We start from the raw sequence: 14773 nt of genomic DNA on the forward strand, positions 1-14773 counted from the left end.
GAGTAATTTTGCCTCTTAAAGTTAATAGTTTGTTAGACTATAGCTCTTTTGTACCAACTTCACCATCTGTGATTCTGTATTGTGCAAGGTTCAGAGCCATCGTTCATGGGGTCACTAGAGTCAGTGGACTCAACAGCACATAACAGCAACAGCTCTTTTTAACCCGTAGAATGTCTCCAGTATGTATTTGCCCAGAGTACTCATTTAGCTTTAGTACAATTCACATGGCTGATTCTTACATTTGTTTCTTTGCTCCCATGGTTGATGACTCTGAGTTCCCATAGAATGGAACGTATGTTTCTTTGCCTGCTGTGCAGAACCAGCACAGAACTTTAAATGGAGTGGAGATTGAGAATGTTGGTAGGAAACTGAGGAGGAGCTTGTGACCCAGAAGTGATCCTAGAAATGGGTCATCTGACTCCTGTGCTTTCTGGACATGCCAAAGAACTAAAGCCACTTTTCCCAGGCCCCATGTGGCTAAGTGTCGGCAGAGAGAGGAGCTCTCCTCAACCTCATAGAGTGAGTTCCTCTTTCTCTCAGCTACTCTCACCACAGAATCAATTAAGTACACATGTTACTCCAGAAAGACATCTTGGAAAAGATGGTCTCAGAGAGTTCAAGAGAATGAAGCAGAAGTTTTGAGGAGGGAGGATGGGAAAGCTCAAGGAAACAGAAATAGTTGGTTTTCTAAGCATCCAGAATTGCAAATTTGGAAATAAAAGGATCAAGTTAAGTCAGCTGTCCAAAAGTAAGTATTCAGATGTCTATAGATTATAGCTGAATTTAAAGTAAATAGGAAGATATTCTTGAAAAAACAAAACCAATTTAATATGCTCATTGAAAAGCTACAGTTTATTATCCTGAATGAAATTTAATATTTTCCTTCTTTCTTTATTTTTTATTTTATTATTTTGTGTGCGTGTGTGCCATCAAATCAAATCTGACAGGTACAAGAGGAGATTGCTTCTCCTTCTCCAGCAGAGCATCTGGTGGATTTGAACTGTGCACCTCTGGGATTGCAGTGCAGTGTCTTGCCACTAGGCCACCAGATCTCCCTAAATTTAATTGTTTTTATTTTATTTTTTTAGAATATATCATTTTGGGAAATGACAGTTTAAAGGGACGCTCAGTATGAAATACTCAAGTAGAATCATCTTTCCATAGTCCCTGGACATATTAGCCAATTAGGAGATGAAGTATTGTTAAGGAATAAAAGAAGCCTAAAATGTGCTTCATGCTGCTTGACCTAACTAGAGTGCTGCCCTTAGGAAGTAAGTTATAGGTGCTGATTGATCAAACAGCCCCAGGCCTGCGCTGAGTGCCTGAAGACTAAGCTTACTTCCAATTAAACTTCCCCCCAAAACCCAAGGAGCACTGGTGGCCTAGTGGCAAGAAGCTGTGCTGTAATCCCCAAGAAATGTGGTTTGAGGCCACAAGCTTCTCTGTGGGACAAAGATGGGCAATTTCTTCCCTTTTGATTAACTGCTTCTGAAAACTCACCCAGAGGGTCAGCTATGGATCAATTCTGACTTCCACAGTACACACAAGCCCAACTCAGACACACAGGAGGAAGGTATTAGGTACACACATTTTCTTCTTTCACTGCAGCTCGATGTTGCTCTAACATGCAAACTCACTCATGGGCCATAATCAAGGTCACTGTGGAAAACTTAGTTGAAACACTGCGTGTTAAAAATCAGTGAAAGCCAAATACAGCTGTTAACTCATTGGCTAATAATTTTTCCCATGTAGTTTCTTGTCAAAATATTGTCACTTGTTAACATTGACTTTTCAGTAAGAAAATTAAGTGGGTTTTAAAAGATATTTAATTGCAAAGTAAGTAATTATTATCCACTGACATCCACTACTATTGAGTTGATTCTGACTCATTCCAACCTCCTCTAGGTTTCCTGACTATAGACCTTGATGGGAGGAGACCGCCCAGCTTTCTCTTGAGGAATAGCTTGCAGATTCAAACAGCTTACCTTTCATTTATCCTATTTCACAAGAACTTCTTTTAAGTACTTAAGTGTAAAATTTTCTCTTTGAGTTCCTAATATGCCACAGATATTATACACTATTCTTGGCCTCCCCCTATAAAAAAAATGTATTTGTGAGCCTCAGAAAATCAGGCAGTAAATGCTAATGGTGAGAATGCTAATAATCATCCCAACAGGACCAAGAATGCAACAGCTAGGGAGGTGATTCTAACAGGACCAGGAATGCAGCAGCTGGAAGAGATTCAAAAGTGAATGGGTCAAGGGCACAGGTCCCAGCAAAGGGCTAACAGTTTTCAGCTGTGGCTAGTAAGTGGTTAACAATCAAAAAGTGAGTCCAATGTTCAGTGATAAAATAAACTTGAAATCTGGATCTTGAAAGGAAATCTCCCATTTCTTAGTAATTGTCAAATAACTAAAAAACATGAACATAGTAAGTACAAAGTAAGTATTATGCCCAAGTAAATGTTTGAGTCATTATTTAGCTCGAAGGTTTCTGGAAATCAAAAGAAAAAGAACAAAAGAGGAGAGGGCTAAGCACATGGGTCCCCAGTGTCCTCTGGAATGATTGAGTGCCAGGGAAACAAAAAGAATAAAGCTTTTTGACGTTCCCTGAAAGTAACCTTAGAAAGTCTCCTATAGATTGGATTTAAATTCAGAATAATAAATATTGGAGGTGATTTCTGGGTGAGGCTAAAGATGTTTGTGTGTGCATATGTCTGGGTGAGTGTGTGTATTATGTATATGGGGTGGTCTTAGTGAGAGCCAGGATAGACTTTTGGGGATCATTTCAAGAAGCTGGAGAAAGTGTGTTTGGTAGCATCATGGCTAATCCAGTCTAGTTTGTGTCTTAGAATGTCAGGGAGCACCCTAGAGATCTGCAGCAGGGGACTGTTTAGGTAAGACTTTTTTGTTATAAATCCATCACTCTGGCCATGGATAGAGATTTACAAACACAGTTGTATGCAGTGGACCAGTTAGAAAATAATGAGTAATGTGGAGAGGACATCTCGGAGAGATGCTTAGGAGATAAAAGTGCAATAGACTTTATGGCTTAGTAGGTAAGGGAGAGCGATGCTGCCAGAAGAAAAAGAATAGTAGTTAGGGTAGTTAGGGTCAGAAATTGATGGGAGGTTCCAGATACCAACAGGCCAGAGAGTGATCATCTACAGTGGTAAGCTTTTGCAAGAGCTCATATGTTGTATGTTGTGTGGACAAAGTTTGTAAGGATAAAGAGAGCACATACAGGGGCACAGAGCTGTCAAACGGTGACTTGAATGAGAGCAGGAAGAATTCACCTGTGAAAATTATCAGACATAAATAAACATCTGTGGAAGGATGGCCAGAAGCAGAGAGGCAGTCAAAAGAGAGTTTTGAGGTAGAGAGGAGCTGGCAGCATCTGGGTCAAGTAGAGGACGTTCAGAAGGGGTTTACCCCTTCCCAAGTCTGTCAATTCACTTGAAACATATATGGATGGGGTAGATTTCAGCACATTTGGGTTTTGTACTGATTTCCACTTGTTCTCCTTTTAGGTTGTTTTGCCACTTCACCTAGAGAAAATCAGAGACAAACTGGCAGAAAATATCCATGAGCTTTGGGGGATGAATAAAATAGAACTCGGGTGGACTTTTGGCAAGGTATGTCTTTGGCCAGCCTGGAGTGGAGGGTTGGATTGCTTTGTCACAATCCAAAGATAAGAGTGAGTTAAGCACCTCAGAAGCCAGACCCGGCCTCCTCCTCAGTGTCAATGTGTCGTTGTCAGTGCAGTTCAGCAGCAGCCTCGGGTGTGCGTGGCCTTAGTCGGGAGTGCTGAGGAGGGTAGCTCTTCTCAGAAAGAACCATGAACCTGTACTCTTAGCACCAATCCTCACAGCCTGTGTCTAGGGGTCTGTGGGAATCAGGCATTCTAGAACACCTTCCTAAAAACCCTCTGGTGTACTCATTCCCTCAGAGAGAGCGGTTCTCTTTCTTACTGCCCTGATGGTGAACAGGCTGATTCATTGTCTTAACTCAAACCTTGTTTAATAAGGTTTTCAGATGTAATACAGTTTACTGTGATTAATGGGCACTCAGGGGAGGTTAAAGAATCTCTTCCACAAGAAAGCATTTTTCAGAGAGGTTGTAAATTGGCTTTGCTCTGTGATTTGTATAAGGTCATGACTGAAGGCAAAAGGATAGGTGAAGGCTGAAGCTTCCTATGACCTTGACCTTCTCAAATTATACACAGTCTAGCTTAGCTGTTGAAAGGTTCCCTACACCCTGATGATTCTTTATAATGGCTTCTGTGTAAACATTTTCCTTATATATAGCCGTTTCTCTGCCTTATGCTCTCATAACACTACAGACCTCTTCTTCAAAGAACTGACCACAGTAGCAATTTTGTCCTTACTGCAGCTTCATTTAACATTACACTCCAGGAGGGCGGAGGAGCGGGGGGGGGGGGCAGCTTTGCCTGTTTGGGCTTCTCCTCAACTTTTAATATCGAGCTCAGAATCTACCACATAGTAGATACTCAGCAAGGACTTGTTGAATGAATCAACTCATTTCTAAATCTTCACTGTCCACTATACTATTAGCTCCATGTGGCTAATCAAATCTGTCAGATCAAGTGAGACAAGATGGGAAGGGTAAAACAGTGAAATTTGAAGACTTAGTATGGAAAAAACATCATTTGTTACTACATGTTAAAATAATGTTTTGGACTGAGAAATCAAACTATTAAAATTCATTTCATCTGTTCATTTTTTGCTTTAATAATGTGACTCCTGTAACATTTGAAATTGCAGAAGTATTTTGCACTTGTGGCTCATGTCTTATTTTTGTTGGGTACCTCTGCTTCAGAACCTGTAGTGATTTATGTTCAGTAAGTAGTATTGTAGTTCTAGAGATTCTGGACAAGCAGCACGTGGGCTCTCCCATGTAAAATAGCATCTGTGGGAAAGTGTGTTCTGAATGCCAACAAGCTGACTGAAAACAAATCCCCAGAGAATGAGGCATCAGTAACTTATGGACTGTATGTGTCATTTTCTAGAGAGAAGAGCGTCTATTTGCCTATCAGTAAATAGCTGTCTTTGTCTTTGCTGATATGGATGGCCTGGGCTGTGTTTCAATGTGTATCCTTTTTTGTTTTCCATGGCAATGCCAGTTATCAAAATTTAAATTATTCCTTCTTATATTTTCACCTAGATACGGGATGACAATAAAAGACAACACCCCTGCCTTGTAGAGTTTTCAAAGCTCCCCGAAACGGAGAAGAATTATAACCTGCAGATGTCAACTGAAACCTTAAAGTGAGTATTTAATTGCTTCGAATTTGGACTAGGCAGTAAGTGGATGATTTAGTGGATTATAACAGAAAAGCAAAGGTATGTCTCTTGCCTGGAAAACGTGACACATTCTGATAAATGACAAAGGAGAGTGGTTATTCATGCCACAAAATGATTAATCATAATGAATGACCAATCCATTACTATTATTTAGTGTATATATTTCTTTAGAGATCATTTGTTGTTTTTTTTTGTCAAGGGCAAGAAAAAGGCAGGCTACAAGAGAAAACTAAGAATCAAAGAGCCAAATGCCTCTTGCATCTCAAATCAGGAAAAGAAGATAAAACAGCTCTAAAAGTCAATGGAAAACCATGGTTTGAGTCACTAAAATCCTAATTCAAAATCGTTTTCAGCTTGTCCCTGATCCCACCCCTAGTTAAAAGCCTATTTTAGACCCTAGTTTTGTAGTCCAAGTTGTAATATTCTACGTTGAATTCCTTTTGTGTGTGTTACCTGTTTTACACAATACACTCCGCTTTGTGTTTCTGTGTTTTCTACTTGTTAATGTAAATCATTTCAGTATTGTAGTTTTGTAGGTGTAGTAATACTCTGTAGTAGAACCTTGTTCCACAGATTCATATATGTAAGCATTTAATTACATTCTTGCTCTTGAGGCGTCTAGCTGCGGTACCTTAGGGTTTCAAGCACACAGAGCAAGCAGTTAATATCTGTTGACTTACAGATTTGATCCTGGCAGTTCCATAGACTCAGAGGAACAAAACAGAATCCTAAACCGTTTTGTAAACTAGAAAATGTCTTCAAGAGATACTATTAGTGTGTTCTCTTTTGTAGTTTTGTATTTGCAGTTACTTAATTCAGACCTCAGAGAGCTCTGGTGGCCTATTGGTAAGAAGCTACACTGCCAGCCCAAAGGCATACAGTTCAAATCCACAAGCTGCACATAATAAAAATGAATCTCTTTGACTGTAAATCAAAAAGATTTACAATCTCTTCCCATGTGATTTACTGCCACTGAAAACCCAGTGGTGGGGGGGGGGTCAGCTATGAGTTAATTCCAAACTGATGGTTTGGAACAACAACAAAATAATCAGACATTGGCAAACTAGCCTCTGGGCTATTCTGGCAAACTACCTGTTCTTGTAGTTTATTGGTTTATGTATTATCTCTACCCACTTTCCCTTATAATAGCAGGACTGAACAATTGAGACAGAGCCTTATGATCTGTAAAGTCCAAAACCTTTACAGAAAAAGATTGCCTCCCCCTGGTCTAAATGGAGAACTTGTTGTGTCTGAGGTGGGTGAGAATTCTTGGGATCCTTGTGATCTTTGTGACTTAACCTTAGCCCTCTGCCCGCTCTTATTTCCCAGAACCCTCCTGGCCCTCGGATGCCACATTGTTCATGTCAATCCAGCTGCCGAGGAAGATCTCAAGAAAGTCAAACTACCCAAAAAGTAAGCCATCGTTGTTGTGTTTTGTTTTGTTTTTTTTAATGACTTGAAGCATTAATGTTTCAATCTGAATATTTAAACTAGGAGATTGGAAGGCCCTTATAGGAAAAACTAGCAACAGAGATTAAAACCGCCGGTGTGCTCAAGGACCAGTTCAGAATGACTTTTTTTTTTTTTTTCAGAATGACTTTTAGTTAATTAGATTGCACTAAACCACCCAAATAGGAACCTGATTAAATGGAAGTATTTAAAAATAATTCCCGAATTCTACTCTCTGCTTAGTTTTTGCCCAATTTTATTGGTTTTTGAGCTAGGAGGCACAAAGAGCTCAGATGGGTGTATTGTTTTTGGTCTTTAAGAATGACAGTTGGCACAGAAAGCTTGGTAACCACAGCACAGCTTCCCTTTCTCTTTCCTCCGGCATTAGGCCAGCCTTCTAAGTCCTGTGTGGAAACGGTGTGTCTGCCAAGATTTCATTTGGCCCCTGCATCTGCATGTGCAGTGCTCTCCCTCCCACTCCCCACACTCGTACAGAATCACCTTTTCTGAACAGTCAGGGTTGCTCAGACACACACTGAGGCACCTGCTGGCTTCCTCACCCTCTCCCTCTCTCACGTGCTCTAACCTCAGGTGTGCATGCATTCACTTATGAGTATCCTAATTACTGAAGAGCCCACAGTAGTGCCAGCTTTAATCAATGCTTATTTTACCCCTTCTTTGCCTGTTCAATTCCTGAGCTGCCAAGCTCCTCGCTCAGACGTACTTGAGGTGCCATAAGCAGCATATCTGAGAGGCAATAGCTGGAGGGGCAGGATGCTAGCAAGGCTGTTTGGTCCCGTACCTGAGAACCCATGCTGATGTGACTCAAGATTAGACCCTCAAGTTCTGAGCAAGGTGGGGAAGGAACAGGGTCTTCTGCCAACAACAAGCAATGCGTTTTATGCTGCTCAGAGTGAACGAGTCCTAATCTAAGAGTCATCACATTTAGGATCTGGTCCCACATTGGGCAGTGAGTGGCCCTGTGACTGTAGGCACCTCTGGACTCCTCTTCTCTCATGGTTGTGTTTAGCTGTGACTGAGTAGCAACTGTTCTCCTGAGATTCCCTTCTGTGTGTCCAGTCTTCTCCATTCACAAGGGGTGTGTGTATATGTGGATGCTTGCTGAGTTTTTTCACATCTTCCTATTATCTGCCTGGCCCCCCAAAAGAGATGTGAGACTGTGACTCCTAGCCAGGGCAGCTCATAGCTGAGGTCATTACAAGATCACTCTGATGTCATCATTGTTTTTTTAATTCCAGAAGTAGATCTATTCAGTGAGCTTTCAGTGCAACTGTACAGGTAACAATTCGACTTTAGGCCTTATCCTTGTAGTTTGGGTATACTTTTTGTGTTTTGAGGGTAGGAGAAAAAAGGAACACCTGATTGTGTTGGGGGACTGTGAATGTGCCCATCAGTGGGCAGACACATGAGTAATTTTCTTAGAAATAAGGAGAAATCTACACTGCCCACTCACTGTGGTGAGATGGATACTGGATTAAGCACATTGTCTGTGACAATGAGTTATAACCACCCTCTTTATTTCACCAGTGTGTGAGAGCTGTGGCTGTAGCCCCATTTACACTGTTTCTCACTGTATGCTGTCATTCTGAAATGGGGTAGTTGTGCCATATCTGCTCAGAATCTATCATTTTCCATTTGCTTATAGCTACATGATGTCCAGTGGCTACAAGCCAGCCCCTTTGGATTTGTCTGATGTGAAGCTGTTACCACCTCAAGAAGTTTTAGTGGATAAACTCGCAGAGAATGCACATAATGTTTGGGCAAAAGACAGAATAAAACAAGGATGGACCTATGGCATTCAACAGGTGAGGAGTGCTGGGCCGGGCATGCTGGCAAAGGTAGGAGATGCCATCCATCAAAAATGATGCTTTGCCTGGGTAAATGTTAGACTGGAAGATGAGGGCTGCCCTTGTACACTAGGCTTCAATTATCATTATTTATAAAATCCTGGGACTGGGTTGAATTTGTAATGGTAACAATTACACTGATTGCAAGCACCATTTCAGTTTTGCAGAAAGGAGTAAGCATGGCTTTCCCTTTCTCAATCTTAGCCGCTTCCTGTGTGATCTGACCTGCACACATGCTCTTTCTACCTGCACTATCTTGCTGGTTGCATCATGGAGAGTTGAGCTCTTATATCACTCGGGAGCTAAGGCTCATGGAAATGTCAGAACTGGTGGGAGTCAGAATTTCTAGGATGGTGCAAACATGTAGCAATGAAAGTGAAAAGGAAGAGAAGTTAGTCCAGGAGATGGATGAACCAGTCTCTTCTCTGGTTCTCTCTGTGCCCCTGACTTCAGTCCATCAGGCTTGGGATTCCTAGGTGACGTTTTTGGCAGGAGTACATTGCAGCTTGACATCCACAATACAAGGAATTAGAGTTTAGAGCCTAGCCATCTGGTCCACTTCTTTCCTCAAAATGTTTCATCATCTACTCCTCAGTGGCAGGTTGTTATTAGGGAGATTCAGGAATAGCTGAATATACATTTGCTAGTTCTTTCTCAGTCTGTGCTTGTCTGGAAGGCTAAAGATATGGAAACCATGCTGGGGTGGGGACTCAAAGCACACCATCTTATATGTTAGTTCATGATGGTTTGCCACTGAATTTATCATCATTGTCCTCCACCCGGTCATTCTGAGAAACTGAGAAGAACTGCCATGGATGTCAATGTGCCTGCTGTAATGGGACAACTGAAACACCTTTCTGGTGTTTCTCTGTGGAGATGTATTGGGAGGAAACTCTAACAATTTAACTCACAGGGTGAACCTCCACAGGGGAACAGTTACTCCCCATCTGCCCTCCCTTGAGAATGGAAATCTCTAACCAGTTTTGTGACACTTAATTTCTACACAGGCTGACATTATTGGAATAATTTTTTAAATGCTAGCTTTGGATGTTAGTTTTTTAAAAATCAATTTATACTCATTTAATCTTTAAAAGAAAATATGTACATTACTATGTACTAAGGCACTTGAGAAAATGCTAATCAGCTCATAGGAAGCGGCCAGAAAGCAGAACAGTTGCTGGGGATGTGTTAGTAGCACAAGCGCTTGTAAAGTTAAAAAGTCTTTTTTGTTTGTTTTTTTTTAAAGTCTTTTCTAACACCTATTTTCTCACATAGGATTTGAAGAACAAAAGAAATCCTCGTCTGGTGCCGTATGCTTTACTGGATGAACGCACCAAAAAGTCAAACAGGGACAGCCTCCGGGAAGCGGTTCGAACATTTGTTGGTTATGGGTATAACATTGAGCCATCAGACCAAGAACTAGGTAATGAGTTGTGTCTTCATTGTAGACCCTATGTATTAAATAGATCTGGGAAACTGCTAACCTTAAGTGAGTCTAACTTTAGAAATGTTATTTATAGTAGTGAAGAGCACTAGAAAACTGATGAATATATTTAAGATAAAATGAAGACCATGTTTGGTAGGAATCATTGCTCCATTGTCAGATGTTTCCATGACAAGTAGTACTATGGTTCAATGCTGTAGGGATTAAGTTATTCTCTAGGATAGCTTGGTCTTTTTGGAATACATGATCCCAAAATCAGGTCATCATTATTCCTCTTTTTATTTTGAGATCAGATTCCCTATAAATTTCAGCATTGATTAAAGTCACCAGATCAAAATTGATAAGCACATTGTTATCATAACCTCAGAGCTACCATAGCCCACTGGGAAATAGTACATAAATGAAGGGACGGCCTTAGGGTGAGATAGGCATGGGTTCAAATCCTTATTCTCCAACATATTGACTCTTTAACCTTTGATTAAATGATTTAACAAATGATGTAACTATTCTAGCCTCAGTTTAATCATCTGTATAGTGGGAACAGTATTGTTCCTATCATAAGATTGCTACAAGGAAAAACTATTAAGTATGATCTCTAAAGGATCCTCTACAAAGGAAACACAGTAAATGGTCATATTTTTTTATTCTTATGATATGTTAACAATTATGTTACATTGTTTACAGAATAATTAATGTTACATTGTGAAGAGAAGACTACATTGGAGAGTAAGAAACCTGTTGTCAGACTCCATTTTACTGGGGAATTTCACCTGATTATTGAAGATCTCTCTTCTCTTTTTCCCCCTCTTGTATTGTTCGCTCCCCTTCCTCTTCACAACAGCTGACCCAACAGTCGAGAAAGTCAGTATAGACAAGATCCGATTTTTCCGGGTGGAAAGGTCTTATGCAGTGCAATCTGGAAAGTGGTATTTTGAATTTGAGGTGGTGACTGGAGGAGACATGCGAGTCGGCTGGGCCAGGCCAGGCTGCAGACCTGACATTGAGCTCGGGGTTGATGACCAAGCCTTTGTGTTCGAAGGGAGCAGGGTAAGTCCAGACAATATTCTTTGTCCAAAGTTTTGTTGTGGGACTTTTATTTGTTTGTTTGTGGAGATCTGGCAAGTTTTTCCCCTCTAAACTTTTTTCTCAGCAGCCTGGAAATAATGAGATCTGGAATGGCCAAATCCTTTTTATAGTCACTTCTTTATCTGCTCTTGGAACTCTGCTTATTAGCTGTTCTCTGGAGGCCGTTCATAGAGCACTGTGCTACCTGTACGTGGAGATTTTTTATCACCTTGTACTAGAGGGAAACCTCCTCAGTGCCTTAACAGACTATGAATTGGGCAATCCAGCTCACCTTTTCAGATGTGCCTGGTGTTTTCTTCTACTTTTCTGTAAGTTAGGCCCCTCCTCCCTGTTTGTTATCCTTGATAGAGAAGTGAATGTCCTGTAGATTTCATGTTCCACAGTGATTTAGCAGAAATCTGGTGATGCCATTGATTCACTAAAGGGAAACTTGAAGGACTTGCATTTACTAAACCCTGAAGTCTTGTTTTCTAGGGCCAACGTTGGCACCAAGGGAGTGGCTATTTTGGGCGTACCTGGCAGCCAGGAGATGTAGTTGGATGTATGATTAACCTTGATGATGCTTCAATGATCTTCACACTGAATGGGGAGCTGCTGATCACAAACAAAGGTTCTGAACTTGCCTTTGCTGACTACGAGATTGAAAATGGTAAATTATTTTAATAATTTACTCTCTTTGTGTATTTAAAATGGTGAAGATCATAGCACTTATACTATGATTTGTGAAGAAATAAGTTGTATAATGGTGATAATTGGCATCTTACCATTTTACCCCACACATTAACATTTGAAGGTTCCCTGGGTTTCCCAAGATTACAGAGAAAAGTGCTATCTGTATATGGCCTAGTGTCCTTGGCAGAACCAAAACATCAGTCAATTTAAAAATTATTATTCTCTATTCTCATTTGAATTGTCTGTCTGCATGTTTGACTAATACACTGTAACGCTTTGATTGGAATTGACATGATTGCAATCATTGAAAAGTTTCCTTAGCTGCTCCCTTGAATGAAATATAATTTACTTTGAGATTCAAACTCATTTGCTAAGTCCAAGCTCAGTTAAACTTATAAATGGCCATGAATAGACTGCAGTCAAGGCACTGATTCCAGCTACACTGAAATGTGATTGACACTATTTCCTGTCTGTACCACTATGCTCTGTGCACGAGCTTGCTGGCAAGTAGGAAAGTCAGCACACTCGCTCCTGGCCAACAAAGTGTCTTCCAGAGAGTCTTCTTCCTGTAAGAACCCTGGGTTTCTACTTTCGGCATCTCTACCAGAGTATAAGTATATGGATGACTTACGTGTCATAGTCCTTCCAGATACAAACTTGTCTGAGTATGTTCCAGTGCCCACTCTGTGTACAACCCTGTGCTCAGTGCTGTGCCACTTGGTGCCACTTCAGTGTATATGAGCTGGAAGCTGAGTTGATGAGAGGGAGGACTGCTCAGGGTCTAAAGCCCTGAGTTCTCCTCCTGCATCTGCCACTTGCATCATCTCGGGCTGACCACCTTTCAGCCTCTTTTGAGTTTCAGGTCTTCTTGCTCTAAATTTCTAGGACTTTACAAAGAGCAATAATCTCCACCAAGATATACGAAAAGGTAATACTTCATAGGCAAGAACATCACAAAAATATGAATGTGTATGTGGACTAATCTTCATTAACAGAGTGTTTTTTACTTTATACATCACTTGCACACGTTTATAGATACCTGTTATCTGCACTATGCACTTCCATCTATAGCTTTAAAGATTTTTCTAAGAGCTGAATAGTTGGGGAACTACAAAGACTGCACAGCAGTGTGTTTTCCTAGAAAGACAGGATGACTGAAGCCAGATGGGGTCATTATTTAATGCCTTCTGAAAGAGGTTTAAAGTCAGATGTTTAAAGAAAGATCCTATTTTGGGAGATAAGTAGAACAGATGCTGCCGGCAGAAAGAATGGCTGGCATGGAGGTGCAGAGTCAGAGGAGAGGAAATAGCACAGAGACATGAAGCATCTTCTGTTACTGCTGTTGGAAGAGTGCTGTTTACTATCTGCCAGGTGCCGCACTTTCATGAAGCAGAAACAACAAGAAGACCTAGAAGACGCAGGCTCATACTCAGGAGACATGAGTTACTATGAGAAAGAGATCACAAGCGTGGGTCCCTCTACCAACTCTATTCTGTGACTTGGAAGGTTACATATGCTTGTGAGTCTTTGACTCATCTATAAGGACACATTGAAACTCTTGTATGTTGTACATTTAAGAGAACTTTGTAAAATAGAAAGCCCAACTCCTCAGCATGTGGGCCATTGTTAGGAATATAAAATCTCAGTCCGTCTCATCAGATCTACTGAAACACCGTAGTCTAACAAGATACTGGGGTGATTGCTTGAGAAGCAAGTAACCTACTATTTGAGAAGCAGCTGTGTAAAGTATATACAAATGCTAAGTAATATCAATATTAAGAAGCTTAATTTTTTATTTGTGAAAATAAATATGAAAAGTCAACTAATAATGCAAAGCATTACATTATAAATGACTAATTCAGTGTGAAAGCTCCCCAAGAATGGAATTTAAGCTGCATGTTAGAGAAAAGAAGATGGCCATTGGCTGATGAAAGTGGTATTCTCGTAAAGACATGTGACTAGATTGTGGGCATAGACTCAGGAAAGTGGATGATCCATTGGGACAGTTTGATGGAACTTTTGTTTAAGGCCTTTATAAGTGATGACTCTGGAAGGGCTGGTAATGTTTGGCTTACAGCTTAGAAATACCAACTCTGAAATCTTTCCAGAAACTGTTACTGTTACTCTGGCCCAAATGTCCTTGGAATTAATGTTAAAAAAAAAAAAAAAAAAGGGAGATCCTGTAAAAGATTTGAGAGGAAGGTTGTTAAAAGGACAGAAATGGTTTAGGACAACCATGGTTTTAAAGATTAAGCCCTTATGAACAGAAATATGATTTGGCCTTCAGAATAACAAAGTCTGTAGTTAAGAAGCTGTTTTATGGGGGGGGGGCTGTTTTATAACAGACTTGTACTGTGTTAATATAATTCTATCACACCTCACACTTCATTAACACAGTAAAGATCATTGAAAGGCTCAATTCTCTGCTATCTCTAGAATAGGGAAGAGGGGTATAAAAAGGAAGTCTACATGCCATGACAGTAGCCCAGAATAAGTATATATAGCAGCTCTTCATAAAGCGGGAACAGGCAACAACTCTTGCCTTGCATTGTTAGAAAAAGTATCTGGGTTTTGGTGGGTTTTTTTTGCTGTGTAGGCCCCTCCCAAAATTAAACCTCCCGATTGGTTTCTTGGTCCCAGCTTGTTTCTGGCCATTATCTCAGTGGGAGTTGCTGTGGATGGGACAACTTTAGCTCTTTGGGAGAAGGTTGGGTCCAACATTACAATTCACAGATGGTTTTTCGCTGTGTTATTTATAAGTTCTTATCTCCATTCTCTGCTGCACCACAGATGATCTCCTTTTATCTGCCTCATTAGAATTTTGTCTCATCATTGTTTTCTACCCTGGTCCCTGGCCTGAACCATCTTTGTTCCCAGAATTGTCACCCAGAAGTGTCTGGAAGTTTAGAAGCCTTCCAGGGTGACACTTAT

At 40.6% G+C, this 14773-nt stretch overlaps 1 protein-coding gene across 2 annotated transcripts in view; it reads left to right on the plus strand.

Annotated features, from left to right (window-relative positions):
• The window catches only part of RYR3 (ryanodine receptor 3), a 753100-nt gene that overhangs the window by 423108 nt on the left and 315219 nt on the right, over positions 1–14773 (plus strand). For both annotated transcript variants that reach the window (XM_006883055.1, XM_006883056.1), the window contains exons 21-27: positions 3530–3634; positions 5184–5287; positions 6653–6736; positions 8439–8598; positions 9916–10063; positions 10926–11131; positions 11645–11819. In XM_006883055.1, coding sequence (XP_006883117.1) covers positions 3530–3634; positions 5184–5287; positions 6653–6736; positions 8439–8598; positions 9916–10063; positions 10926–11131; positions 11645–11819 — 982 coding nt within the window. The remainder of the gene's footprint in view (positions 1–3529; positions 3635–5183; positions 5288–6652; positions 6737–8438; positions 8599–9915; positions 10064–10925; positions 11132–11644; positions 11820–14773) is intronic.

This window comes from Elephantulus edwardii, unplaced genomic scaffold, assembly GCF_000299155.1.
Source record: "Elephantulus edwardii isolate Elephantulus edwardi_28Jun2011 unplaced genomic scaffold, EleEdw1.0 scaffold00026, whole genome shotgun sequence".
Lineage (NCBI taxonomy): Eukaryota > Metazoa > Chordata > Mammalia > Macroscelidea > Macroscelididae > Elephantulus > Elephantulus edwardii.